We start from the raw sequence: 26954 nt of genomic DNA, 5'->3' as shown, positions 1-26954 counted from the left end.
AACAGAAAAACAGAAGTTCTGCATTAATAGTAGGAAACTTCAATGTACCACTTTCAATAATGAATAGAACATTTAGAAATAAAAAGGATTATAAGAGGATACCACGAACTGTACCCTAACAATTTAAATAACCTAGATGAAACGGACAATTACTTAAAAATATACAAACTACCTACAGTGACTCAAGAAGAAATTGAAGGTCTCAACAAACCAAAAACTAGTAAAGAGATTGAATCAGTAATATTAAACCTCCAAACAAAGAAAAGCTGAGGACCAGATGGCTTTACTGGTGACATTTATCAAACATTAAAAAAAGGATGAACACCAATCTTGCTCAAGTTCTTCCAAAATTTAAAGAAAGGGAACACTTCCCAACTCGAGTTATAAGGCTAACATCACCCTAATAATAAAACCAGATAAAGATGCCATAAGAAAAGAAAATTATAGATCAATACCCCTTATGAAATCTGATACAGAAATGCTCAACAAAATACAAACAAACCAAATCTACCACCACTTTAAAAGAATTATACACCATGATCAAGTGGGATTTATCCCTGTATGCAAGAGTGGTTCAACGTAAGACAATCAATTAATGTAATATACCACAAAGGAGTAAAGGAAAAAACACTCAATCTCAATGGATACAAAGGTATTTGAAAAAATCCAGCACCCCTTCTTGATAAAAACACATAGAAAACTAGGAATAGAAGAAAACTTCCTCAATATGATAAAAGGCATATATGAAAAACCCACAGCTAACACCATACTCAAAAGTGAAGTTGAAAACTCACTAAAATCAGAAACAAGGCAAAGATGCCCACTGTCACCACTGTTGTTCAACATCGTACTGGAGGTTCTAGCCAGAGCAATTAGGCAAGGAAAAGAAATGAAAGGCATCCAAATTAGAAAGGAAGAAGCAAGACTTTCCCTATTGCAGATGACATGATCATATATATAGGAAATCCTGAAAAAAATCCATAGCAAAACTACTAGAGCTAATAAATGAATTCAGCAATGTGGCAGGATACAAGGTCAACACACAACAATCAGTAATATTTTATACACTAGTAATGAACAATCTGCAGAGGAAATCAAGAAAAAATTCCATTTACAATAGCAACTAAAAGAATCAAATATCTAGGAATAAATTTAACCAAGGATGTAAAGGACTTATACAAAGAGAAGTACAAAACATTGCTGAAAGAAATAAAACAAGATCTTAATAAAAGGAAGGCCATTCCTTATTCATGGATTATATGACTGAATATTGTTATGATGTTAATTCTACCCAAAGTGATTTTACAGATTCAGTGCAATCCCAATCAAAATTCCATCAACCTTCTTTGCAGAAATGGAAAAGCCAATCATCAAATATATATGGAAGGGGAAGTGGCCCCAAATAGCCAAAGCTATCTTAAAAAAACAAGAACAAGATTGAAGGATACACACTTGACAATTTTAAAACTTATTACGAGGATACAGTCATCAAAATAGCATGGTACTTGCACAAGGACAGATTTATAGACCAATGGAATCAAATTGTGAGTACAGAATAAACCGTCACATCTTTGGTCAACTGATTTTTATCTTGGTGCCAAGTCCACTCGGTGGGGAAAGAATAGCCTCTTCAATAAATGGTGCTGGGAAAACTGGATATCCATATGGAAAAGGATGAAGGTGGATCACTACCTCACACAGTATACAAAAATTAACTTAAAATGGATCAAAGACCTATATATAAGAACCAAACCATAAACCTCCTAGGATAAAACATAGGAAAGTTTCTTTAGGACTTTATGAAGCAGGAACCACAGACAAAAAAAAAAAAAAAGAAAAATGGGAATTCATCAAAATTATAAACATTTTGCATCAAAGGATTTCATCTTGAAAATAAAAAGACAACCTACAGGATGGAAGAGATTATTTGGAAGCCACATATCTGACATGGGTATAATATCCAGATACATAAAGAAATCCTACAATTGAACAACAAGAAGATAAACAATCCAATTAAAAAATGGGCAAAGGACTTCAATAGACATTTCTCCAAAGAAGATATACAGATGGCCAATAAGTACATGAAGAGATGATCAATGTCATTAACCATTAGGAAAATTAAAATCAAAACCACAGTAAGAGACCATTTCACATCCACTAGAGTAGCTACTATTTAAAAAATGGAAAATAACAAGATTGGAGAAGATATGAGGGGACACTCATTCATTGTTTTTGGGAATGTAGAATGGTGCAAGTTCTGTGGAAAATAGTTTTCCATTTCCTCAGAATGTTAAGTGTAGAATTACCATATGATCTGGCAATCCCACTTCTAGGTAGATACTCCAAAGAACTGAAAGCAGGGACTTGAACATATATTTGCACATCAATGTCCACAGAAGCATTATTTGCAATTGCCAAGAGACAGAAACAACCAATGTGTCCATCAATCATGAATGGATAAAAAAATGCAGTATATACATACAATGAAATGTTATTTAGCCCTAAAAAAGGAATGAAGTGCAAATACATTTGACAACACAGATGAACTGAAAGACATAAGATTGAGTGAAATAAGCCTGACACAAAAGGACAAATATATGATCTCACTGAAAGAAATAATTAAAATAAGCAAACCCAAAGAGTCATAAACTAGAATACAGGTTACCAGGGGCCAGAGTGGGGGCTGGGAATGGGGAATTAATGGTAAATTGGTATAGTTTCTGGTTAGTGTGATGGAAGCTTTCATAATAGATGGTGTTGGCAGAAGCACAACACTGTGAATGTAATTATATCACTGAATTACATATTTGAATGTGGTTAAAAAGGGTAGTTTTAAATGTATATGTTACTAGCATTAAAAAAAAAACTTTTAAAAGCATAGGACTATAGAAAAATGAGGAAAAAAAGTCCATTTACTGGTAGAAGATTGTAGTTCAAACAAGTGCTTTGTGGTGAGGCAACTCTCATAAAATCAAAATTTTGCCTCCATCATCTGATACCTGGATATTCCTGGGTAAACTGTGTAACTTCTGAAGTCCTCAGTTTCCTTGTTTATAAAATGAAGATAATAGTTCTAACCTCAGAGGCCTGCTGGGAATGTTAATTAAAATAATGTATAGGCAATCCTTGACACTCTGTAGCTTCAGTAAATCTTTGTTGAAGAATAAATAATTTTGCCAGGCCTTCATTATTTATTGTGGAATAAAATAATTTGGGTGTGAATTAAAAAAGCATAGGCGTGTACAACACAAACAGTGAACCCGAATGTAAACTATGGAGTATAGTTAATGGTGTAATTACAATAATATCTCTTATCAATTGTAACAAAGATACCACACTAACTCAAAGTATTAATAATAGGGAAAACTGTATGTGGGGTAGGGAAGTATATAGGAACTCTGCATTTTCTGCATGATTTCTATAAACCTAAAACTTTTCCAATAAAAAGGAAAAAATAAGGAGAAAGAATTGAGTATGTTGAGCAGAGACAAAGAAGATATAATAGAGACCCAAGTCAAATTTTTAGAGATGAAAATTACAATGCCTGAGATTTAAAAAACCACACTGGTTTAGGATTAATAGTTGTAGAGGTTTGAAGCAGTATGCACCCCAGAAAAACATGTTCTCAAATTTAATCCAGTCCTGTGGGTGTGAACCCATCGTAAGTAAGAACTTTTTCTGGAGTTACTTCAGTTAAGGTGTGACCCACTTCAATCAGATGGGTCTTAATCCCTTTATTGGAGTCCCTAAAAGCGGAATGAAATTCAGACAGGGAGAGAGAAAGCCACAGATAACAAAAAGCTGAAATCAACAAAACCCAGAAGAGAAGGGAGATTCTAGGACATACCACCATGTGCCCTGCCATGTGACACAGGAGCCAAGGATTGCTGACAGCCAGCTCCTGAACGCCACAGTTTTGGGGGATAAAGCATTGTGTGATGATGACTTGATTTGGACTTTCTTTCCACCTCAAAACCATAAGCTGATAAATTCCCATTGTTTAAGCCAATCCATTTTATGGTATTCACATAAGCAGCCTAGGAAACTAAAACAATAGCAAATTAGATGCTACAGAAAAATAATTATTAAATCTGAATATATAGCAATAGAAACTATACAAAATGAAACACAAAAGAAAAAAAAGATTGAAAAAATGAACAAAGCATCAGTCAATTGTGAACAATATGAAGCAATCTAACATGTTTACTTGGAGTCCCCAAATGGGGGGAAAGGTTGAAAAAAATTTTTGAAGAAATAAAATGGCCAAAATTCACTTAAATTTGATGAAAACCATAAATATACAAATCCAAATGCTTAATGATCCCCAAGCACAAGAAACATGAAGAAAACTACACCAAAATACATCATAATCAAATTGTTTAAAACTGTTAATACAGAGAAAAAAAACAGTCTAGATTTGGAGATAAAAGAAATCACAACTCTAAGGCTGTAAAGAGTATTGAAGAACTACAGCAACATTGCCATATGCTACTCCCATGAAGAATAACTGTGGTCTTTAATACTTATCAAGCACTCCTTATGAACCAAGCATAATGCATAACCCAAATTGACTATTACTACCTTAGAGATTGGCAAAGGAAATGAAGAACAGTAGTTAACATTTAATGAGACAGGTATCCAAGTAAATGTTTCAACAATCAATTGAGGTGGATATTATTAAACCCATTTTACAGATGGGGAATCTGAGGTACAAAGAAGTTAAGTAATATGTCCAGGGCCTCATAGCTAATAAAAGGTAGAGTCAGAATTCAAACCCACAGGCAATTTGACACTAGAGTCCACATGCCTAACCACTACAATATACTGTCCTCTAGCAGAGAAACATCTAAGCCTCCAAGTACTAAACAATCTGGAGGCAGAATGACAAATAACCCAGGCTTCTAAACAACTCTAAATGAAAATTACAGGTATTGAAAGAGAAGAACAATAACATCTATGAAAGAAAGAAGACAAATCATGTTAGTAACAACAGATGACAAAATATCTTATATAGTGCCAAATATTCCCAAAACAATTTGATTATAAAGTTAATCTTGCAAATTATGGCAATATTCCAAGAGACCAATGGAGAAACTAAGGATCAGTGCAAAACGAAAGCCACCTCTAAAGAAGCTCTAATCACTATTTGGTTGTGTATGAAGTTGTTTCAACTTGAAACATTTGTTTTCAACCTGCCACAAAGAAATATCACTAGACATCAAATTTAATCATCAGACACTCGATTATACAATCAACAATAAAAGTCTTCCAGAATGATCTCATCAATCTCCAATGACAGACCCATGCCAATGACATGAGAATAGTGTCCCAAAGGGATTACTTCACAATGGAACAATGTCCATTTTGTAATAACAACAACTTTCAAAACGAAACACCTGATAGAGCTTTACCTTAGGCGTCTCAAATACTTGTTCCAGATGTATGATGTGCTGATGTTTCACAATTTTTAAGATGTTCACCTCCCGTTCAAGCAATTTCACAGCAGAGCTTCCAGCCTTAATTAATGAGGAAACATAGATTTCACATATGAATGAACATTTTGTCACTCCCACCAACCTCAATATAAAAGTTATTTTATATTTTTCCCTTCATTTTCTTGAGGAGTTTCTTTTTCAAATGATTACATGCACCTTATTCCTATGGTTAGATTAAATTATGCCCCATTTCCTTTGTGCAATTTTAAGTTGCATATGATATAGCCTCAAAGCACATCTGTTTCTTGCATTATCTGTTCTTCAAACAGTTACAATATGGTATCTGTGTCCTCAAAAAATTATTCCAATTTTTAACATACTTTCTAATATTTCCTTCAAAATCAAGCTGATCCCTTGAAGTTGGCATAATATCAACAAAAATATGTTTGCCAGAATCATCAATTGGAGAAGATAAACACAAAATTTTTTCTTCTGTTGATTTATGTTTTGCTTTGCTTTTATATATAGATATAGATACATAGAAAAATATAATGCAAAAGAAACAATAGGCAATGAGATCCCACACTTGGTTCTGCATTATGCCATCCCTGGCCCCCCCTGACCTCCCTGGCCTCAAAAACTAGCTCTGAAAGGGAAAGATCTTGCCTTCAGACCAATCGAACCTCAAATTCATTTCCTAACATCTAACTCTTAGCCATATCTGACAGCCAAAGGGAAAGGCAGGACCACCCTAGGGGCATATGGCTTCCATTCAGGGTGTTGGTAATTGATTGTCTGTAATGTCACCTAAGAAATTCTAAAAAGGCTTTCTCCACCTTCACCACCACTAGCACCACTCCAAATTATTGTTCCTACTAATATCTAAACTGCCATTATCTGAGGATAAGTATTGTTTTAATTTACAGGTCTTATTTCCACATAATCCTGAAAGGGATTACAAAGATCCCAGCCCAACAATATAAGTTTGGCTCATAAAGGAATGTAAATGGACTGATCACAAGGCAAACTTTACCTGTTAGAACTTCACCTTCATCCCGGCTCCCAGTTACCTTTACCTCACAGGAATGAATAGTATTGCTCACTCCACTATGCCCTAACCCTAAGGATAAAAGCACATCTTAAGGTTATCCTAGAGGGGAAGAGAAATGCTGACCATTAGGAGCAGATTCCAGTCTAGTCCATATGTGAAAAGTTTCTACAATTTCTCCTAATTACCACCTCAACTCTGTTCCTCCTGCTTACCCCCAAATGGCCTGACCTGCATGTAATTTAATAACATGTTGTTTAATTCACATGTTGACTACAGAATTTTTCTTCACTTAGTATTTTGTAAATTCTCAGCATCGGTATGTCTGTGGAAGATTATGAATTCATGAAGTACAAGTAGGTACACTATATCTATTACCCTAAAACCCAACCCCTAAATCTACTTTACACCAAAGGGAGAAAGGAAATAATATCCCAGGTCACACCAGCTTCTAGAATTCTCAGGAATTCTCGAAAGCCTTCTAGATCTGCCTTTATTAAGATTTATATATTACTCTACTGAACTTTAAGGAGAGAAGCTATGTAATTTTCTATAGTTTGTTTTAAAGAATAGCTAAAGCCTTCTATTTCATTTTGTAAATGTAACATTTATCACCACAAATCCAAGGGAAAAAACACCCTAATGGTGCCACTATTCTTGAAATGTTCAGATGTAAAGCCTGAGGTGAGTAATCTTAGACTCTACCTTAAAGAGAAGCCCAGTCTTTCGCCACTCCAGGAGGAAATCCAGTGAGAAATATAGTAGATACAAGTAAACAGTATAGTAGATAGCTGGGGAAAAGTGGTTAAAATTGAAAGAGCAGGTAAGGAATAAACAGAAATTAGGTAAACATCAGGAAATAGGGAATCAAATGAAAGGAGTGGATAGGAGAAAAGTATATTAGAACAACATCAGGACAATTCTACATAAGTTATCTCCTCTAGCTCACAGCTCTACGGCTATACATACTGATGATCAGCCCTTAACACACTCTGGTAAAATTTACCTATATTTGGTTACATTAGTTATAAATTAGCTAATCCTTCCATTTGGTTTTTCCATTAGACAGCATTTGTCTACATGAGTCAAGAACTGGTCCCTTCCCTGAAGGCTAGAGAAATGGCCATCTTCTTCAGGAGACCAACGCCTGCCCTGTTCTTCGGGGTGAGAAGCAGCCTGGGTTAGTGGGAGGGGTCCTGCCTACACCTACGCTGGCACTGCATCTTCAGACTATGCTGCTAATAAAAAGCCTTACCTTGTCTTTGTTCACTTTTTTAATTGCCCACTTAGTTTCTGTCTCCTTGTCTGTAGCTTCAATGACCATTCCAAAGCTCCCTTGTCCCAATATTCTTCCAAAGGTATAGATTTCCTAGGGAAAAATAAGAGTCCCTTTGTCTCTCTCTGCCATTCATTGGGTATTAAAAATGAACACATATTGTGACAGATATTCACTCAAGGGAAGAGAAGTGCTGCTCCAGGGGAAAGCCAAATAGAAGACACTATATATTTGCTTCAGTATTAAAGGCACATTAATTAACCAAATATGAGTTTTATGAATTTCATTAAATGTCCTTTGAAGTAAAACCATAAAAAATCCTAATGGAGGAATATGCAAAGTTCAAAAGTATAAAAATAAGTCTCCTTCAAACTATACTACTAATGAAATATCTTCCTAGGAAAAGGAGGAATGGAATGTTACTCTATATATGTACACATATAATACAGTCACCCAAAAAATTACCCCCAATCTGTGAAAACTATACTATAAAACCAACACATAATAATTAACCATTAAACTACTACTTCCTTGCTTACCATGTAACACTTTTTCTTTATCTTCATTGTTTCTAGTAAATTGCTTTTGTTGTTTATTCCTTTTGTTTTAGAAAAAGCGATGTGACAAAAATTTTAATATAAATAATCCCTAAGAAAAAACTAAAAATCACCCATAATACCACCATCCAGACCAAGAAACTTTCTGCTTTTAATTTAACTTCTACTTACAAAGAGGGAATGCACTGATCTTGCCAATAACAGCATTCTGGTTCACAGAAGTTATATTTCTCATCATAAGACAATAAACAGGTAACTCATTTACATTTTCATTTCTTGTGGATTTGGTTGGAGGGAGTCAGCCTCCCTGATTGAAATCAGCTCCAGCACACTAACAGTTAAGAATTTCTGGATCCCAAGCAGGGGACCAGACCATGAGGGAACAGCTAAGGTAATGCTATTCAATCAAAAAGCCTGTTGAATGAGCCAGCCAAAGTCTTCCCCCAGAGATGCTACTCTGTATGACCACTTACATCTTCACTATACAACAGGTAAACTAGCTGTTACTTTTCATTTTGTACTAGTTATATTCCTTTTATACTTCCTTAAGAAATGATGTAGTGCCCAACCAATTATTTGCATGCTTTGTGAAGGGTTTTTCTGCCTAGTCTGTACCATAGTGATTGTTCCTTTATTTTGACTTCCCCCAGCATGTATGCATTGGTTCTCAAACTCTATTACTCACTTGCTTACAGATATTTTGGCTTGTTTATTCTCCCAAAATGGTCTAGAAGCTCTTAAGAAGGCTGATTCTTTTGTATCCCTTAAAGGACCTATCCCTGAAAACTTGCTTGCTTAGTGAATGGGGGTATAAAAGAAAAAAAGCAAGAAAGTAACAATCAGCTTCTCCATGCTAAACCTTCCTTAGATATGTCCTTGTGTATATATTTTGGTGGCTACAAAGATGAATAAAAAATAATTCCTGTTTCTCAGTGTTTAAAATCTACTGAAAAGATAATATTACATAAATCATAGTCATAAGTTTTACACACACACACACACAAACACACACACACACTTAATCCCATCTGAAGCCAGACACCAGAGATAAAATATTGGTAGACTAAGGAAAAATGTCATGAAAGAGGAAGCTTCTGATATTGGCATGGGGACAGAACAAATCAAAAGATAATTACGATTTTTCCCCTATAATATAAGCAAGGCAAGGAAGGCATTACAAAACGAATAGCGGTGTAAAATGTAGACTGAATGAGTAAATTGGTAAATGAATTAATCAATCAAAAAATCTAGTCAGCAAGCCAGCCAAGTAGGAACCTTCTGTATGTGTACATATCTGAGAGAAGTGACAGACTAGGTATGGTAAAATTGAGCCCTGGAACAGAAGTTCTGGATTTATGGTCTTGAATATTGTGAATGGCGACCCCTGGAGTCATGCAAGGCACATCCTGCCCAACCTTAGGAGCAGGAAAGCACAGTTTTCTTGATGTCTTGCAATCACTTTGGCTCACCTTTCTTCCCGCACTATTTGACCACTTGATATTAAGAATCAAAGTCAGAAAATTTAGATAATTAGTCAGAACATAGGAAAAAAGAAAATTTTATTTTTATTAGATTTATATGCAACAATTTCCAACTATATGTTATGTAAAATGACTTAATACCCAATTAAAATGGTCGTTTACCCTTTTTATTTTCCACAGTACAAACTAATCCCAATTCCAAAACTCAGTTTTCCTTCTCATTTAAAAAACTAAACTTTTATTTTGTTTCTAAATATATAGAACCAAAACATAGACACGATATTTTTTTATTTTATTTTGAAATAAATTCAAAGTTACATGAATAGTTGCAAAAACAATACTAGCCCCATACACAGAATTCCATCATACCCTGACTCCCCTCCCCAGATAGCTCAATCCACCAACTTTAACATGCTGTCACATCACTATTTCTTTCCCTCCCTATCTATCATTCATCATATATTTCTCTGTCTTCTGAGTATATGAGAGTTAGCTGCACACATCCTTGAACATACACTATAATTCATGTATGTACTTCCCATGAACAAGAACATTCTTTTATGTAATTCCATTAAGCACAGCTAAGAAGTATAAGAGATTCAACAATGATACAATGCTTACATTCTATATTTCCTTTTCCTTATGTCTCAACTGAGACATGATATTTTAATACTGTTTACAAAGGATTTTTAAAATGAGGAAGGGGTGGAGGAAGAGTCCAATTGCTCAACTAATTTTTTATAAACTAATCTTTTTATTTTTCAACTAATTGCTTTGATATCACATAGCGATGAAAATAACAGAAAAAATGGCTTCTTGTTTCTAATAATTTTAAGAGGATATTATTAAAATAATAATGTAGATCTATTTTTATTGACTAGACAAAGTCATCTATGGCATAGTATAGAGTGTGAAAAGCATACATGATATGATCATATTATGAAAATGTGGTATGTGGGGGTGATACACTGATGTCTGGAATGTTTATCAGATTAAGAGTAGCTATTTATTATTCTACTATACAGGTAGCAGAACTTTGGATGATCATAACTTTCTTTATATCTTTTGAATTGTTTAAAATTTTTACAAGTTATCCATTTTAGGAGGGAAGCTTCAACTTCAACACTCACTAGGAAGCTTATTTCTCTAAAATACGTATATATATGAACCTTTTCAACAAGAAAAATTAGGATAAAACTTATATGTGCAAAAAAAATAAAAGGAAAGATAATAAATGTTAAAATTGATTATATCTGGTTGATGATTTTTAATTTCTTTTTCTATCTATATTTTCCTAATTTTTCATAAGGAACACATATTGTTCTCTGTGTAAAAATTCCTATGGCTAAAGTTAAAATTCAGTAAAACTTTTTTTTAATGATGTCCTCTTAATTTACAAAGAAAGGTTTAAACTTTTCAAGTGAAAATTTCTCAGGAAGTCTTTCTGATCACTTCCTGTACATTTTCAAATCTCTCTTAAAACAAATTTTTAGAGATTTAATATTAATGCAATTGAAAGGTGAAAATGCTTTTGGTTTTCTTCTTGTTTGATGTTAAATGAATGCATTCTAATATTAAATGGTCTAATATTAAATTAATTTTTTTTAACAATCAGAGTACTGGGAAGAATAATATTGGTATTTATCCCATCACAGGCTAGAAAAGATGGAGCAGTCCACAAGGGGCATTCTAGCCTCACTTCCAGTCATCAAGGAAGTGAATAGCCAAACCTTCTAAAGTCACCTTCACGTCTTTCTCTGCATCTTCAAGGGGTCTACACAAAGACTCCACGATTGCCCTCACAACAACCGAGACCTGAAGACCAAACAGTTTTGTCTAATAAAAATGCCCTCTACTTTAAGTCCATTTTGTCCTCTATGGACAGAGAAAATAGTCTGTATTATCTTTAGTAAAATCTCTGACATACTTGAAAACAGCAGATTCCCTCTTCATTTTCTTTCCTTCCTTTCCTTAAAGACTTACTTTATTTTTTTTTTTATGTAATAGTAATAATAAAAATCTACTACTTACATAGTAGTGCCATGCACTGTTATGTGCTTTCTGAGCATTATCTCATTTGCTCTTTACAAGAACCTTCCTGACCGTCTTTTGCTAATGAGGAAACTGAGGCTTAGAGAGATCAAGTAACTTCTCAAGAACACAGAGCCAGAAAGTGATGGAGCTGGGCTTTGACTCCAAACTGCCTGATCTGGAAGTCCGGCTCTTAACCTCGGCACTGTACTACTACTCTAGATAGGTGAAAATTTAGCTTATTGATTATGGGAAAATACTTAAATGGATTGTCTTCTCGTTTGTTTGTTTTTTTTTTTTTGTTTTTTTTTTTAATTCAGTTTTATTGAAATATATTCACAAACCATACAGTCATCCATGGTATACAATCAACTGTTTACAGTATGATCATATAGTTATGCGTTCATCACCACAATCTATTTCTGAACATTTTCCTTACATCAGAAAGAATCAGAATAAGAATAAAAAGTAAAAGTGAAAAGAGAATACCCAAACCATCCCCCATCCCACCCTATTTGTCATTTAGTTTTTACTCCCATTTTTCTACTGATTTTTTTTCAATTTTTTAACTTTGTTTATCAAAAAATTAAAAACAAACAGGCAAACAACAACCAAAAAAACCCCACAACATTTCAAACAAAGCAATGGATTAAGGAAAACAAATAACCTAAAATAATTACTTTGCTTCCAATATGTTCCTACCATACCCCAAGAAAATTAATAAACCATGTCCAAACAGAGGAGTAAGAAAAACAAATAATCTAAAATAACTACATTGCTTCCAACATGTTCCTACCATACCCCAAGAAAATTAACAACCCCTAAGAAAACAAAGGAATAAGAGAAAAAAAAACCTAAAATAACTCTATTGCTTCCAACATGATCTTACTATATCCAAGAAAGTTTACAAACCATAATCATTCCTGAGCATTCCCATAACATTGAGATTACCCTCCATAGTTTATCTGTTCTTATTAGATTATCATTCCCCCTCCACTAATTGGTATCTCTAGGTCCCCTACATTCTACAGTATAAAACATTGTACATTTTTCACAGAATTCACATTAGTGGTAACATACAATATCTCTCTTTTTGTGCCTGGCTTATTTTGCTCAGCATTATGTCTTTTTTTTTTTTTTTTTTTTTTTAATCTTCATTTTATTGAGATATATTCATATACCATGCAGTCATACAAAACAAATCGTACTTTCGATTGTTCACAGTACCATTACATAGTTGTACATTCATTACCCAAATCAATCCCTGACACCTTCATTAGCACACACACAAGAATAACAAGAATAATAATTAGAGTGAAAAAGAGCAATTGAAGTAAAAAAGAACACTGGGTACCTTTGTCTGTTTGTTTCCTTCCCCTATTTTTCTACTCATTCATCCATAAACTAGACAAAGTGGAGTGTGGTCCTTATGGCTTTCCCAATCCCCTTGTCACCCCTCATAAGCTACATTTTTATACAACTGTCTTCGAGATTCATGGGTTCTGGGTTGTAGTTTGATAGTTTCAGGTATCCACCACCAGCTACCCCAATTCTTTAGAACCTAAAAAGGGTTGAAAGACTTACTTTTAAATCATTTTTGCCATTAATCATTAAGTGAGAAGAAACCTGAAAACTCCTAATAGCTGGTAAAAAAATAATTTCAGTTTGCTTTCTAGATACCTGAATAGTAGCTCCATCATCCATTCGTATGTGAGGAACTTTGCCTTCTGTAAAATTACCGCGAGCCCATTGTTGTTGAGACGGTTTTTTCTCGACATTTGAGGCTTTTGAAAGCTTGGATCAGAAAGGAATTTTAAAAATTAACTTTAAAACAGAATATTCCTGTTGACAAAGCAAGATTCTTTTTTTAGACAATCCAATAAATCTTTCATGTATACCATAATATTTTCTGTGTACGAGATAGTTTACTATCTTTTTCAAATTCTAAACCCAATACAATTCATTAGATCATTAGGCTAAAAGAGATCTCAAATAAGTCATCCAGACCAATCCCCTGAATTCAGGCAAGTCTCTCTGATAATCTGCACAGCAAATTTATCAGAACTTAGCCAATTCTTTAATATCACCAGAGAAGACAACTTCATAGCTTTCTCAAACACCTTTGTTTAAAAATGTAACAATTATCTTGAATAGGTTATACATTAAAAATTACTGACCAGGCATTCAAAAATACGCTTCTAATGAAAATAATGTAGTAAAAACTCACCCAGAGACCTCTATACAGCAATAATATACTACACTATAAGTATACTATACAAATCAGCAAAGTAATGGCTGGGGGAAGATGTGTAAAAAAGGTACAACTATAAGGGCAGAGAACATTAATTTTTTTAACTTACTGCTCTCTGTCTCCAAAGCTATGCTCTATCAACCACAGTCTTCCACAGTGCCTCTTTTTTATAAAGGTGAATATACTCAAATCAGTACAACTGGGTGGTTATGGATTGTTTTTAACTAATAAATCAATTTTGTAAAGTATATTTGATATTCCATTGTGATAACCAGGAATGGTCTTAAATAATAAAACCATGACTACTTTATGTTTAACCTCAATCATAAATCTCATTCTGCATCAAGTTGAAGAAAACGCTCAATAATTCACATTTAATTCAAGTTGAAAACTAATCTATTTCTGTATAAATCAAAAACAGGAAAGAAAGAAGCTAGACTAATAGTCATAATTATTCAGGATTCTGAGAAATTATTAATTTGGGCAATGGTTAGGAATATTAATAAAAGAAGTTACTAACCAACTTTGTTCACCTCTTCTGTGAAAAAGAAATATTCCTTTAATAGCTGGAAAGGTAATGAATTATCTGACAAGGGGCCAGGGAAAGTGAATGAAACTAGGGATGGGATTAAGGAATGGGATATCAACTTGGGCTGAGATGTAGAATCTTTGATATTTACCAAATCTTTCCCAGAGTTAAGGTCCCTGGTGGCATTTTCCACTGGAAAAACCATATATTCTGAACTACCAATGCTTGATGGAGCTGACATTTCCATCACTGAAATGGGAGAAATTCTTCTTTTACAGGAACATACATGAAGCGCATCCTTCTGAATAACAGATGAACAGATGGGGCATTTTATGGTTTTTGTATCCAAGCCACTCTCAGCCATTTGCTTAACTCTGTAAAAAATGCAACTTGGAAAAAAAGGTATTTCCACTGTTTGAGGAAGAGAACCAGACCAAAAAGGATAAGATAAGATGATGGAAAAAACTGTAACTTCCAATTGGTAAGGTCCTTAGGTTAATGAGGCACTAGATTCATATTCACACGTGAGAGCTGCAGAAAGAAAAGAAATCAACATTCAGAAAATTATCTTTCTTATCTTACTACCCTCCTAGAAATCAGAGAAAAACTAGCAATTAGTACCAGAAGCATTCTACCTAGACATGAAAAGTTAATCTTTATAATGAAATTGGGAAGTATCATTTCTAAAAATCAATGGATTCTCATCATTCAAAATGAAATTCTTGAAATCAGATACTTTATTTTCTTTACAATTAAAAGAATCGCCTTCTCTATTCAGTACCATAAAACTGCTAAAATGCATGGTCTAACAGCGTTTTATCAGCTGCAGCTCACTACCACCAGTGGGTGATGAAATTGATTTGGTGGGCTGACATCAATTTTTTAGTGAATTAGAACAGAATAGATAACCGAGTACTTTGCATAGACCCTTGGTAAGTTTTATGAAACTTTTATTTCAATTATATAGATATATGTGCATATAATGTACATGTGTATATTTGATCACAGTATAAAATGTATTTCTTAAGGTGGATTATAGTCAAAAAATTTTAGAAATACTCTAAAACATGCATTACTGTGGTTTCAAACTTTAAACCTTAGTCTATTTACTATTAGAGCAAATTACCATGACACATTTCACAAGAAGTAGATAAACTGATTTTATAAAACTAATTCTAGAAGTTCAAAGACGATATTAGAAGTATCCTTATTTTTATAGTTGTATATCAGAAATAGGAACTTGCAGGTGCTATTTTTCCCTTGGCATAGAAGATGTATGCCCAGCAGAGTCAACCTAAATAGGGACATAGGCAGCTGTGTGGTGGCAAGATGGTAAGACCCAAGCCAAGGAAATGAAGGACTGTGTTCTGCAGTACATATAAGGCAGTATCTTGAGGAATTCCAGAAGTGCATTATGGTTTGTGACATACTATTTCAGATATTTTTAAGTACATTTTGCAGTCATAAGCTGACAGGCTGGTGACACATGGAATATATATTCATCCTTTGAATCCAAATAAACTTAATCAAAATAGGAAGTTAGATATCTTTATTTAATTAGAGAAATATCTGGTTTTCTAATCAGAAACGGGTGCTGACTTCCATCAAATCCTTATCTATTGAGATTGTCATTTTTTTTTTCCTTTTTGGATCTTTTGAAATGTTTTTTGAATTAAAAGCTTTCCTAGTATTAAAGCATTCTTGCATTTATAGGATGACCCCTACTTGATCATAATGAATGAGTCTTTTAATTTGATGTGTTTGTATTTTATTTAAAATTTTCACAATTATATTCAAAAGTGAAACTGGACTACAATTTTCCTTTTCAGCCATATTTGTCAGGTTTTATACAGGATTATGGTTAGTTTCACAAAATAAATTTGGTATCTTTCCATTTTGCAATGGAATCTATAGGAAAACCTGCTGCGCCCATAGGATTTTATGAATGATATTGCTAGTAGCTTATCCAATATTCACTCCGCCATTCTTCCTTAGTAACAGAATCCTGATTTTGTTCAGGGTAGCAATGTGCTCACTACAAACCTAAATCTCCTGGCCTCCCTTGCAAATAGGGATGGTCATGTGACTTATCGTCATGAAGCTTACAGAATGCAGTCACAGCTGTACTCAGAAGAAAATTTCTATTCTTGAACCTTTATTAAAAATTGAAAAAAAGGATAAAAATATACTAAGTGAGTAGTCAAATAAAAAAAGACAGAAAAACATGATTAAGGAACAAAATCTAAGATGAACAGAAATGACAAAGAAATGCATGTTTTGCTGAATTTTACTTATAAAGCCCTAAATAAACTGACCTCTCACTACCTCTCAGATTGTATATCTTTTATATCTTAACACTTTCCCCTTTGCTCTAGATACACTAGTCTCCTTGCTACTCCCAGAATATGCCAAGCACGTGCCCAATTCATGGCTTTTGCCCTTCCAGCATCCTCTACCTAGGATATTTACATGGCTTGCCCCATCACTTCATTGTGGTTTTTGTTCATTTGAGAGACCTTTCCTATCTACTCATATACAAAAACAGACCACTCACTCTGTCTACTTATCCTAGTTTTCTTCATAGTACTTATTTTACTCAGGAAGTTTTATGGCAGAGTTCTTTCTTACTTTTAGGGAGCAGATGATTCCCATCTAAAATGTTTAGAGCAATGGAATGCCACTGAATTCATATCATTATGTTAGAATAATCAAATATGACCATGACAGTGATACAAAAGGGGGATGTAAGGGGTATCCACAGGCCAATCTCATTTGTGTATAGATGAAAAAATCCTAAATGCTGTACTTTTACTTCCCCAAGTTATGTATACAGTGTATCCTAAGAATTTTAGATAGAAACACTGGACAAGTCAGCCCAGTAAGTGTGACTTTTCATCAAAGTGTTGGTAAAGACGGGCATTAATGCCTCTGTTACGATGAAAATTCACAATGGTGAGCATGGGAAAGGTGTATACAAAGTACCCTCCAGACAGGCAGATGAAAAAATAATGCAATTGATGCCACTACACACACACACACACACAACCTCCTTCAAATATTTGGCCTTGTTTTTCAAGTATAAGCGGCAAGACAAAACTCAAAATGTACCAACATACATTTTTCAAAATGATTGCACTTCAAGCCTGAAAGAAAATTCTTTGCATTTCAAGTTAAACATAAAGCTTATAACCAACAACGACTCAGAGCAGTGGAGTAGATCTGCAAATAAGAATCTTTCCAATTAGGAAAACTAGTGCTTTCTCTCTGCAGGTGTAGAAAAATCCCATGTCAGATGTGTAAGGCATCATTTTGTGCATTCATTAAAAATACTGATTTTATATTACTTTTATTAGGAACTGGAGGAAGTATTCATAATATAAGGGAACATTTAAGCTATAGCTGAGTTCCTTCATTATAAATAGCATTCCTAAAAGCATGTTTACTGAATCCTTAAAGTTTTACAAAATATCTTTTTCTACAAATTTTTGAGGGACTCTTTATTAAATTTCAAATTTTTAAGATGGATTTTTGTATGTCTAGAAACAATTATTCTTTCCATAGCTTTTGTAAAGAAAGCATCTCAAGTTTTCATCAATTTCTCAATAAATCATATCATAATATCAATGACAGTGATATAGACTTCAGAATGCGTTCTTGCTCCAGTTTCTGATTTATCAATTGACTTAAAAGTATGTGGTAGCTATATTCAGAGAATATAGGAGTTCCTATTACACACTGAGGAGTTTCATTTCTCCTCTGCAACCTACCAAGCACTACACTTGCCAAAGTAATGTTCTACTTTCTTACCACAGAAATTCTAAAACAATGGGTTGAATAGTTGCATGCAAAATTTCCTAACAAGAAGAGTGACATCATCAACATGGCATCATAAACAGCTACTGAAAACCTCTCCCCAGAGATTCAGTGAAAATAAGGACAATTCTCACTTGTACAAAACTCTGAAGAAAGGTATAGACTGGAGAAGGATCCCACAAACGCTAAATCAAAGAAAGTGAAAAACATCAGGTAAGAAACTTCTGTCCCAGACCAGCTGGTCCTCTTCTCTTCTCCTCACTCTGTCCCATGCAGCTTGGTCCTAAAGGCAGCAGCTGGGATCCCTCCAACCTTGGACACAGACTATAAAATCTCTCACAGCAGTGAGACAGAGTCCCACCTGTATCCAAACACAGAGAACCAAGCCCACAGGGACCCATAGCAAGACTTAAGCTGTTGGGGAGGATGGAATAAAAAAGAGCAACAAGACGGAGTTTCCAAAATGGAGGCTTAGGGAGGGAAGGGCAGAATTTTTCCCCAAAGCAGTAAGTACCCAGGCAGAAGCTGTCAGAATCAACTGTTTGGGGACCCGGGGGACAGGGGAGGACATTTCAAGGCTCTGGCCAGTGAGGAACAAAGAGTCTGAGAAAACATGGACAGAGACTGTATTTCCATTGTAGGTCCTGGTGCCCATCTCCCACCCTTGAGGAAAATAGCAGTGGGAAGCCAGATACTTCCCTGGGGGGGCAGCTGCTGACTGGGGCAACTGGGGGAATCCTCTGCCACAAGTAAAGTGGGTTCACAGCCCCACACTGAGCCACACTTTGGCCGGCGAAATGAGAAAACAGGAATCCTACAATTTCAGGCCCTCCTGGTCAGATGCTGCTAGGCTCCAGAAGGTAAACAGCTTCTGAGGACAATTAAATCACTGAACAGTGCCATCTGCAGGGCAGGCCAGAAAGTGCAAGGAAACTTCAGGACTTTTCAGAGCCTCTCCAGACCCTATCCCAGGCCCATCAGAGTGGGTTTATACCCCATGCACTGGTACCCAGCCCTGTTTTGGCTGAGAAATACTGACAACCCAACTGTCAAAGCAGTGCCCTAATACAAACCCAGGCAACAATTAAATCCTACAAGTGAGAGAAACCAACCTTCAGAACAGACCCATCAAGGTAATGAGATGACTAGATATTCAGCAAAAAATCACAAGGCATACTAAAATACAAGAAGAAATGGCCCAGTCAAAGGAACAAACAAAAAAGTTGAAGGAGACACAGAATCTGGAACAACTAATCAAAGCTGTGCAAATCCCCCAAATCAACAGAAATAAATGAAGGAAAATGTGCAGAAAGAGATAAAGGATATTAAGAAGATACTAGAGGATCATAAAGAAGAATTTGAAAGAGTACATAGAAAAATGACAGGCATTATGGAAATAAAAGACACTATAGATGAAATTTAAAATATACTGGAGACATACAACAGCAGATTTGAAGAGGCAGAAGAAAGAATCAGCGGGCTAGAAGACAGATCAACCAAATTCAAACAGACAAAATAACAAATGGAGAAAAAAATGGAAAAATTTGATCAGGGCCTCAGGGAATTGACTGACAACACAAAGCATACAACCGTATGTATCATGGGTGACCCAGAAGGAGAAGAGAAGGAAAAAGGCCAGAAAGAATATTCAAAGAAATAATGGCTGAAAATATGCCATCTCTTATAAATGACATAAATATGCAAATCCAAGAGGCCCAACATACTCCAAACAGAATAGATCCGAATAGACCCACTCCAAGACACATACTAATCAGACTATAAAATGCCAAAGAGAAGGAGAAAATTATGAAAGCTGCAAGAGAAAAGTAATTCACCATATACTAGGGAAGCCAAATAAGACTAAATGCTGATTTCTCATTAAACACCATGGAGGCAAGAAGGCGGTAGTATGATATATTTAAGATACTGAAAGAGAAAAATAGCCAGCCATGAATTCTCTATCCAGTAAAGCTGTCCTTCAGAAATGAGGGAGAGTTTAAAATAATCACAGATAAACAGAAGCTGAGAGAGTTCATTAATATGGGACAGGCCCCATGAGAACTACTAAAGGGAGTGCTGCCTGCTGAAAAGAAGGGACAGGAAAGAGAGGTCTGGAGGAGGGTACAGAATTGAAGAGTATTATTACGGATAACTTAAAGAATAAAAAGAGAGAGAAACAATATATCTGACAAATAAAAACCAAAAGATAAGAACTACCTTTACAGTAATAACTGAATTAAGAACTACATTTACAGTAATAACTTTGAATGTTATTAATGGTTAAACTCCCCAATCAAAAGACAGTACAGGAGCTTCAACCTGCTCCATTTCTGACCTGGGCCAGTTCACCCCTCCTTAGGCAACCTGATGGTCCCCCACTCCCGGGAGGTCACCATACTGATGCTGAACTTAGTGCAGACACCTGATAACCATAGCGCACTACAGCCCCAAACTCCTGGGCTACAGATATCCCTTTTTAGTTTTTAGTCTATTAGAACAGCTAAAAGGAAATTCCTGAAACTGTTTAACTGCAACCCAGTAGCCTTGATTCTTAAAGATGAGTGTATAACTATATCGCTTATACAGTGTGACTATGTGATTGTGAAAACCTTGTGGCTCACACTCCCTTCATCCAGTGTACAGACAGATGAGTAGAAAACTGGGGACAAAAAGTAAATGGATAATGGGGAGGACAGAAGGTATAGGAAGTTTTGGGTGCTCTTTTTTACTTTTATTTTATTCATATTTTTTATTTTTTGGAGTAATGAAAATGTTCAAAAATTGATTGTGATGATGAATGCACAACTTTATGATGATACTGTGAACAACTGATTGTCAACTTTGGATGACTGTATGGTATATGAATATATATCAATAAAATTGCATTTAAAAGACATATACATGATTGTACATGAATAAAATACTTCTGAATGGATAAAATTTTTAAAAATGAAAAAGAAACTAATGGGATGCAGCAAAGGCAATGCTGAGAGGGAAATTTATAGCCCTAAATGCCTACATTAAAAAGGAAGAAAGAGCTAAAACCAATAACCTCACCTAACACCTGGAGAAACTGGAATAAGAATAGCAAACTATTCCCAAAGCAAGTAGAAGGAAAGAAATAACAAAGATTAGAGCAGAAATCAATGAGATGGAGAATTAAAAAAAAGAGAGAGAATAAAAAAATGAAAGGTTTGTTCTTTGAGAAAATCAATAAAATCTACAAACCCTTAGCTAGACTGACAAAGATGAAAAGAGAGAAGCAGAAAATAAAATCAGCAATAAGAGTAGGGTCATTACCACAGACCCCAAAGAAATTAAAAAACTAGACAACTTAGATGAAATGGACAACTTCCTAGAAACAGCTTTCTTAGAACAGCCTACACTGATTCAAGAAGAAATAGAAGACCTCAACAAACAAAATCACAAGAGATTGAATCAGTCATAAAAAGCCTACAACAAAGAAAAGTCCAGGGCCAGATGGCTTCCCAGGTGAATTTTATCAAGCATTCCAAGGAAAATTAACACCATTCCTGCTCAAATTCTTCCAAAAACTTGAAGAAGAGGGAACACTACCTAACATTCTATGAAGCCAACATTACCCTAATACCAAAACCAGATGAAGATACTATAAGAAAACTTCAGACCAATCTCTAATGAATAGAGGTGCAAAAATCCTCAACAGGATATTTGCAAATTGAATTCAACAGCATATTAGAAGACTTATACACCATGACCAAGGGGGTTTTATCTCAGGTATGCAAGGGTGGCTCAACACTAGAAAGTCAATTAGTGTAATACACCACATTAACAAATCAAAAAGGAAAAAAAAACCACATGATCATCTCGATGGATACAGAAAAGGCACTTGACAAAATTCAGCATCCTTCCATGATAAAAACAATTCAAATTGAAGGAAACTTCCTCAACATTATAAAGGGCATATATGAAAAACCCACAGCTAACATCATACTCCATGGTAAAAGACTGAATGGTTTCCCTCTAAGATAAGGATGCACACTGTCACCACTGCTATTCAACATTGAGCTAGAAGTTCTAGCTAGAGAAATTAGGCAGGAAAAAAGAAATAAAAGGCATCCAAATTGGAAAGGAAGAAGTAAAACTGTCAGCATTTGCAGATCTGATATTTAGAAAATTGTGAAAAAAATGACAACAAAGCTACTTGAGCTAATGAGTTCAGCAAGGCAGAAGGATACAAGATCAACACACAAAAATCAATGGTGTTTCTATACACTAGCAACGAGCTATCAGAGGAGGTAATCAAGAAAAACATTCCATTTAGAATAGCAACTAAAAGAATCAAGTATTTAGGAAATACTTAATCAAGGATGTAAAGGAACTGTACACAGAAAACTACAAGACATTCTGCAGAAATGGAAAAGCTAATTATTTTATTTGTAAGGATAAGGGGCCTGGAATAGCTAAAAACTTCTTGAAAAAGAAGAATGAAGTGGGAGGTTTCATGCTTCCTGACTTTAAAGCATATTATAAAGCCACAGTGGTCAAAACAGAATGATGCTAGCACAAAGATAGACATATAGATCAATGGAATTGAATTAAGAGTCCAGAAATAGACCTTCAGATCCATGGTCAATTGATTTTTGACAAGGTTCCCAAGTCCACTCAACGAGAACAGAACAGTCTGTTCAATAAATGGTGTTGGGAGAACAGGATATCCATAACCAAAAGAATGAAAGACGACCCCTATCTCGCACCGTAAGCAAAAATTAACTCAAAATGGATCAAAGACCTAAATATAAGAACCTATATCATAAAACTCCTAGAAGAAAATGTAGGGAAACATCTCCAAGGAATAGTGATAGGTGGTAGTTTCTTAGACTATCCACCCAAAGCACAAGTAACAAAAGAAAAAATAGATAAATGGGAATTACTCAAAATCAAATACTTCAGTACTTCAAAGGACTCTGTCAAAAGGGTGAAAAGGCAACCGACTCAATGGTAGAAAATATTTGGAAACCACATATCCAATAAGGGTTTGATATCCAGGAAATAAAGATGGCTAAAAAGCACATGAAAAGATGTTCAGCTTCACTAGCTATTAGGGAAATGCAAATCAAAATCATGAGATATCATCTCACACCTACTAGAATGGCCACTATTAAAGACACAGAAAACTACAAGTGTTGGAGAAGATGTGTAGAAACTGGAACACTTATTCACTGCTGGTAAGAATATGAAATGCTACAGCCACTGTGAAGGACAGTTTGGTGGTTCCTCAGAAAGCTAAGTACAGAGTTGCCTTACGACCCAGCAATCCCGCTACTTGGGATATACCCAGAAGATATCAAAGCAAGGACATGAACAGACATCTGAACACCAATGTTTATGGCAGCATTATTCACAATTACCAAAAGATGGAAACAACCTAAGTATCTATCAACAGATGAACAGATAAACAAAATGTGGTATATACATACTATGGAATATTATTCAGCAGTAAGGAGGAATGAAGTCCCAAAGCACATGAAACGTGAATGAACCTTGAGGACATCAAGTTAAGTGAAATAAGTCAGACACAAAAGGACAAATATTTTATGATCTCACTGATATGAATTAATTATAATATGTAAACTCATAGACAGAAAATATAGGATTTATATAGATACAGAATGAGGCTAAAGAATGGGGAGTTGTTGCTAGATATGTGCCAAATGTTTAACTAGGTTGAACTTAAACACTTGTACATGGACAGAGGTGATGGTAGCAAGTTATTGTGAGAATAATTAACAGTGCTGAATGGTGTGCAAATGTGGTGGAAAGGATAAGTTTAGAGTAATATGTATCACCAGAAGGAAAGTTGGAGGTTAAAACATGGGAATGTATAACAGTGAATCTTGTGGTGGACAAAAACTGTGATTAACTGTACAAATATTAAAAAGTCCTTTCATGAACTAGAACAAATGTATACACTACTAGGAGTTCATAATAGAGGGATTTATGGAGAAAAATGTACCTATTGAAAACTATGGACTATAGTTCAGTAATATTTTAATACTTTCATCAACAGTAACAAATTTACTACACCAATACTATGGGTCAACAATAGGGGGGATAAAGGCATGGGAGGATTTAGGTTTTCTTTCTTATTTTTATTTCCTTACTGTTGTAATGAAAATGGCATAAAATTGATCATGGGGTTGTATCAACAACTATGTGATGATACGGTAACCCAGTGATTATACACTTTGGATGGTTTGTATGGTGTGTGAATATATCTAAAAAAAACTGCCTTAAAAAAATTTCCTGACAAGAATTAGATTTCAAATTTAATTTCTTTTTGGCAGGCTGAATTCTTTATTTTAGCTTAAACAAAAACCAAAATAGAACAATTGCCTACTCACATTTCTTTCTTTCTCATTTATGACTTGACCTGAAAAATCTGTTACTAAAAAAAACCTAACAGGCCAAATGATGTCCTTCATATTTTAGAAGCATAAAATCAACCAAATATGGCAAACTTAATATATATTTATGTAAACAGAAAAGATGAATAGCTCTTCACATATAGGCTCCGGAAATAAGGTTTAAACAGGACTTTAGGTATAAAAGGATATATAAGAAAATCAAGGAAGCTTCTAATGTAATAGTTTTTTTGTGTGCCCAAAGACTGGACTCATATAGGTACTATATGAAATTATATTATACATTATATATTATATATCATATTATATAAAATAAGTTTTAATCATGACAGTATTTAACTAATACATGAGTTTTCCCTTGGCTACAGGTTTTTCATTTTATTTTTAAAACTAAGAAAAGTCAATGAAGCAACTCTGATACTGAAATTCTCTGAGCTTTTATTTGAGCATAAAAAGGTCTCTACATATTGGCCCTAGAAGATACATTCATAGCAATTTCCTCAAGAAAATGAACACAATAACAGCTTTAGGAGATATAAATAGCTACAGTTTTCTTCCCCAAAAGCAATTTTTTAGTTTTCTTTGCTAAGACTGTGTCTAGAAGGAACCTAAACAGTCAGTCAATTCAGTAAAAAATGTGTTCTATTCAAGTGAAGAAAAAAAACATCTCATGGATTATCCAACATTACGCAGACCAAGCTGAATGAATGAATATTTGATTTTTACTTGCTTGTTTCATAACAGTCTAGAAAGGAGCCAAATGAGCTCTCTAGATCCTAGCATTAAATATTAAAGGAGACCAGCACTTGTTTATTATTTCTGTTACAGGTATGATTAGGGAAATGGATCTGTGTGGTCTTATAAAATGATTTATAATATATTTAAAACTTACATTATTCCAGAGATTTTTTAAATGTTAAATGTTAAATAGCCTCTTCAAGAATATCAACCAGATGTGCCCCCTTTCCTAATAAAATCAACACTCTTTATCAACATGAACAAGTTAGGGTGGTCACTGCCTAGACATCCCTGAAGATCGGGAAAGTGATTAAACTAGAGGAAGGGGTAGAAACAGACAAGATGGAATTTAACAAAGGATTATGAATATTGAATCTCGATATAATTTCCTTTTTCTTAGTTTCTAGGGTATTAGAGTAGCTGGAGGAAAGAAATGAAATGATGGAACTGTAACCAACAGCATCCTTTGAAATTTGTTCTATAGCTACTTGTTAAATTGTAATTTGAAAGCTATCACCTTTTTGTATACATGTTATGTTTCACAATAAGGAAATAACTGAAACTATGGTGCTGTAATTCATAACAACTTTGGAAATCTCCTATATAACTACTTGTTAAATCATACTTTGAAAGATATTATTTTTTTGTATATATGCTATATTTCACAATAAGAAAATAACTGAAACTGTGGGACTGTAACTCATAATATTCTCTGAAATTTGCTAACTACTTGTCAAAGTACATTTGGAAAATTGTCACTTCTATGTATATATGTTATATGCTACAATTAAAAATATGTATTAAAATATATTAAAAATATATGTAATTAAAATACGTATATTAAAAATATACGTATAATGTATTAAAATACATTAAAATGATGTTTAATGGTTGATGTGTGCTATTAATTGTTTTTCTTCTGTTTTAATACACATAAGGCTCCTCACTGATCGAGCTGTAATCCAGAGGGAGTCTTATATGTGACCCTCATACAGACAGTTTAAGATATGAACAGAGATTCTACTAAGAAGGTTTGGCTCAAAGAAGCTGGATAAAACCAGGAGATCCTCTTCCTGATTATTTGCTATTGTTATCTCATGTCTTTTCTCCCTGTAGATCATAAACAACCTGAGGCCAGAGGCCTTTATGCCAGCACAGGTCCTTCCTTGTATATAATAGGCACTCAATGAAAATTTTTAAGTTGATTTCGTGAGAAGGACCTAGAATCATAGCTTGACTGGACAGAAAAATAGGCAGTTGTACAGGAAGAGTTATCAAAGATAAAAAAGGGGATGATATGGAGGAGGAATATTTCAAAGGGAATGTTAGGATTCTCTATAGATCTAAAAAGGATTAGGCATAAAAGATTAGACTTCTGTATGATTCTAAGA

At 34.5% G+C, this 26954-nt stretch overlaps 1 protein-coding gene across 6 annotated transcripts in view; it reads right to left on the bottom strand.

Annotated features, from left to right (window-relative positions):
* STK33 (serine/threonine kinase 33) overlaps nucleotides 1-26954 on the bottom strand; it is a 258645-nt gene that overhangs the window by 104590 nt on the left and 127101 nt on the right. For 2 of the 6 annotated variants that reach the window (XM_037840722.1, XM_037840723.1), the window contains 4 exons: nucleotides 14760-14909; nucleotides 13509-13622; nucleotides 7739-7852; nucleotides 5412-5516 (listed from right to left, as the gene is read on the bottom strand). In XM_037840722.1, the coding sequence (XP_037696650.1) occupies nucleotides 5412-5516; nucleotides 7739-7852; nucleotides 13509-13622; nucleotides 14760-14855 (429 nt within the window). In that variant the 5' untranslated portion in view covers nucleotides 14856-14909. Of the gene's footprint in view, nucleotides 1-5411; nucleotides 5517-7738; nucleotides 7853-13508; nucleotides 13623-14759; nucleotides 15140-26954 lie in introns of those variants that run through there. The other 4 variants (XM_037840721.1, XM_037840724.1, XM_037840720.1 and 1 more) reach the window with 3 other exon arrangements.

This window comes from Choloepus didactylus, chromosome 6, assembly GCF_015220235.1.
Source record: "Choloepus didactylus isolate mChoDid1 chromosome 6, mChoDid1.pri, whole genome shotgun sequence".
Classification (NCBI taxonomy): domain Eukaryota; kingdom Metazoa; phylum Chordata; class Mammalia; order Pilosa; family Megalonychidae; genus Choloepus; species Choloepus didactylus.
This window is presented reverse-complemented; position numbering and strand designations above follow the sequence as displayed.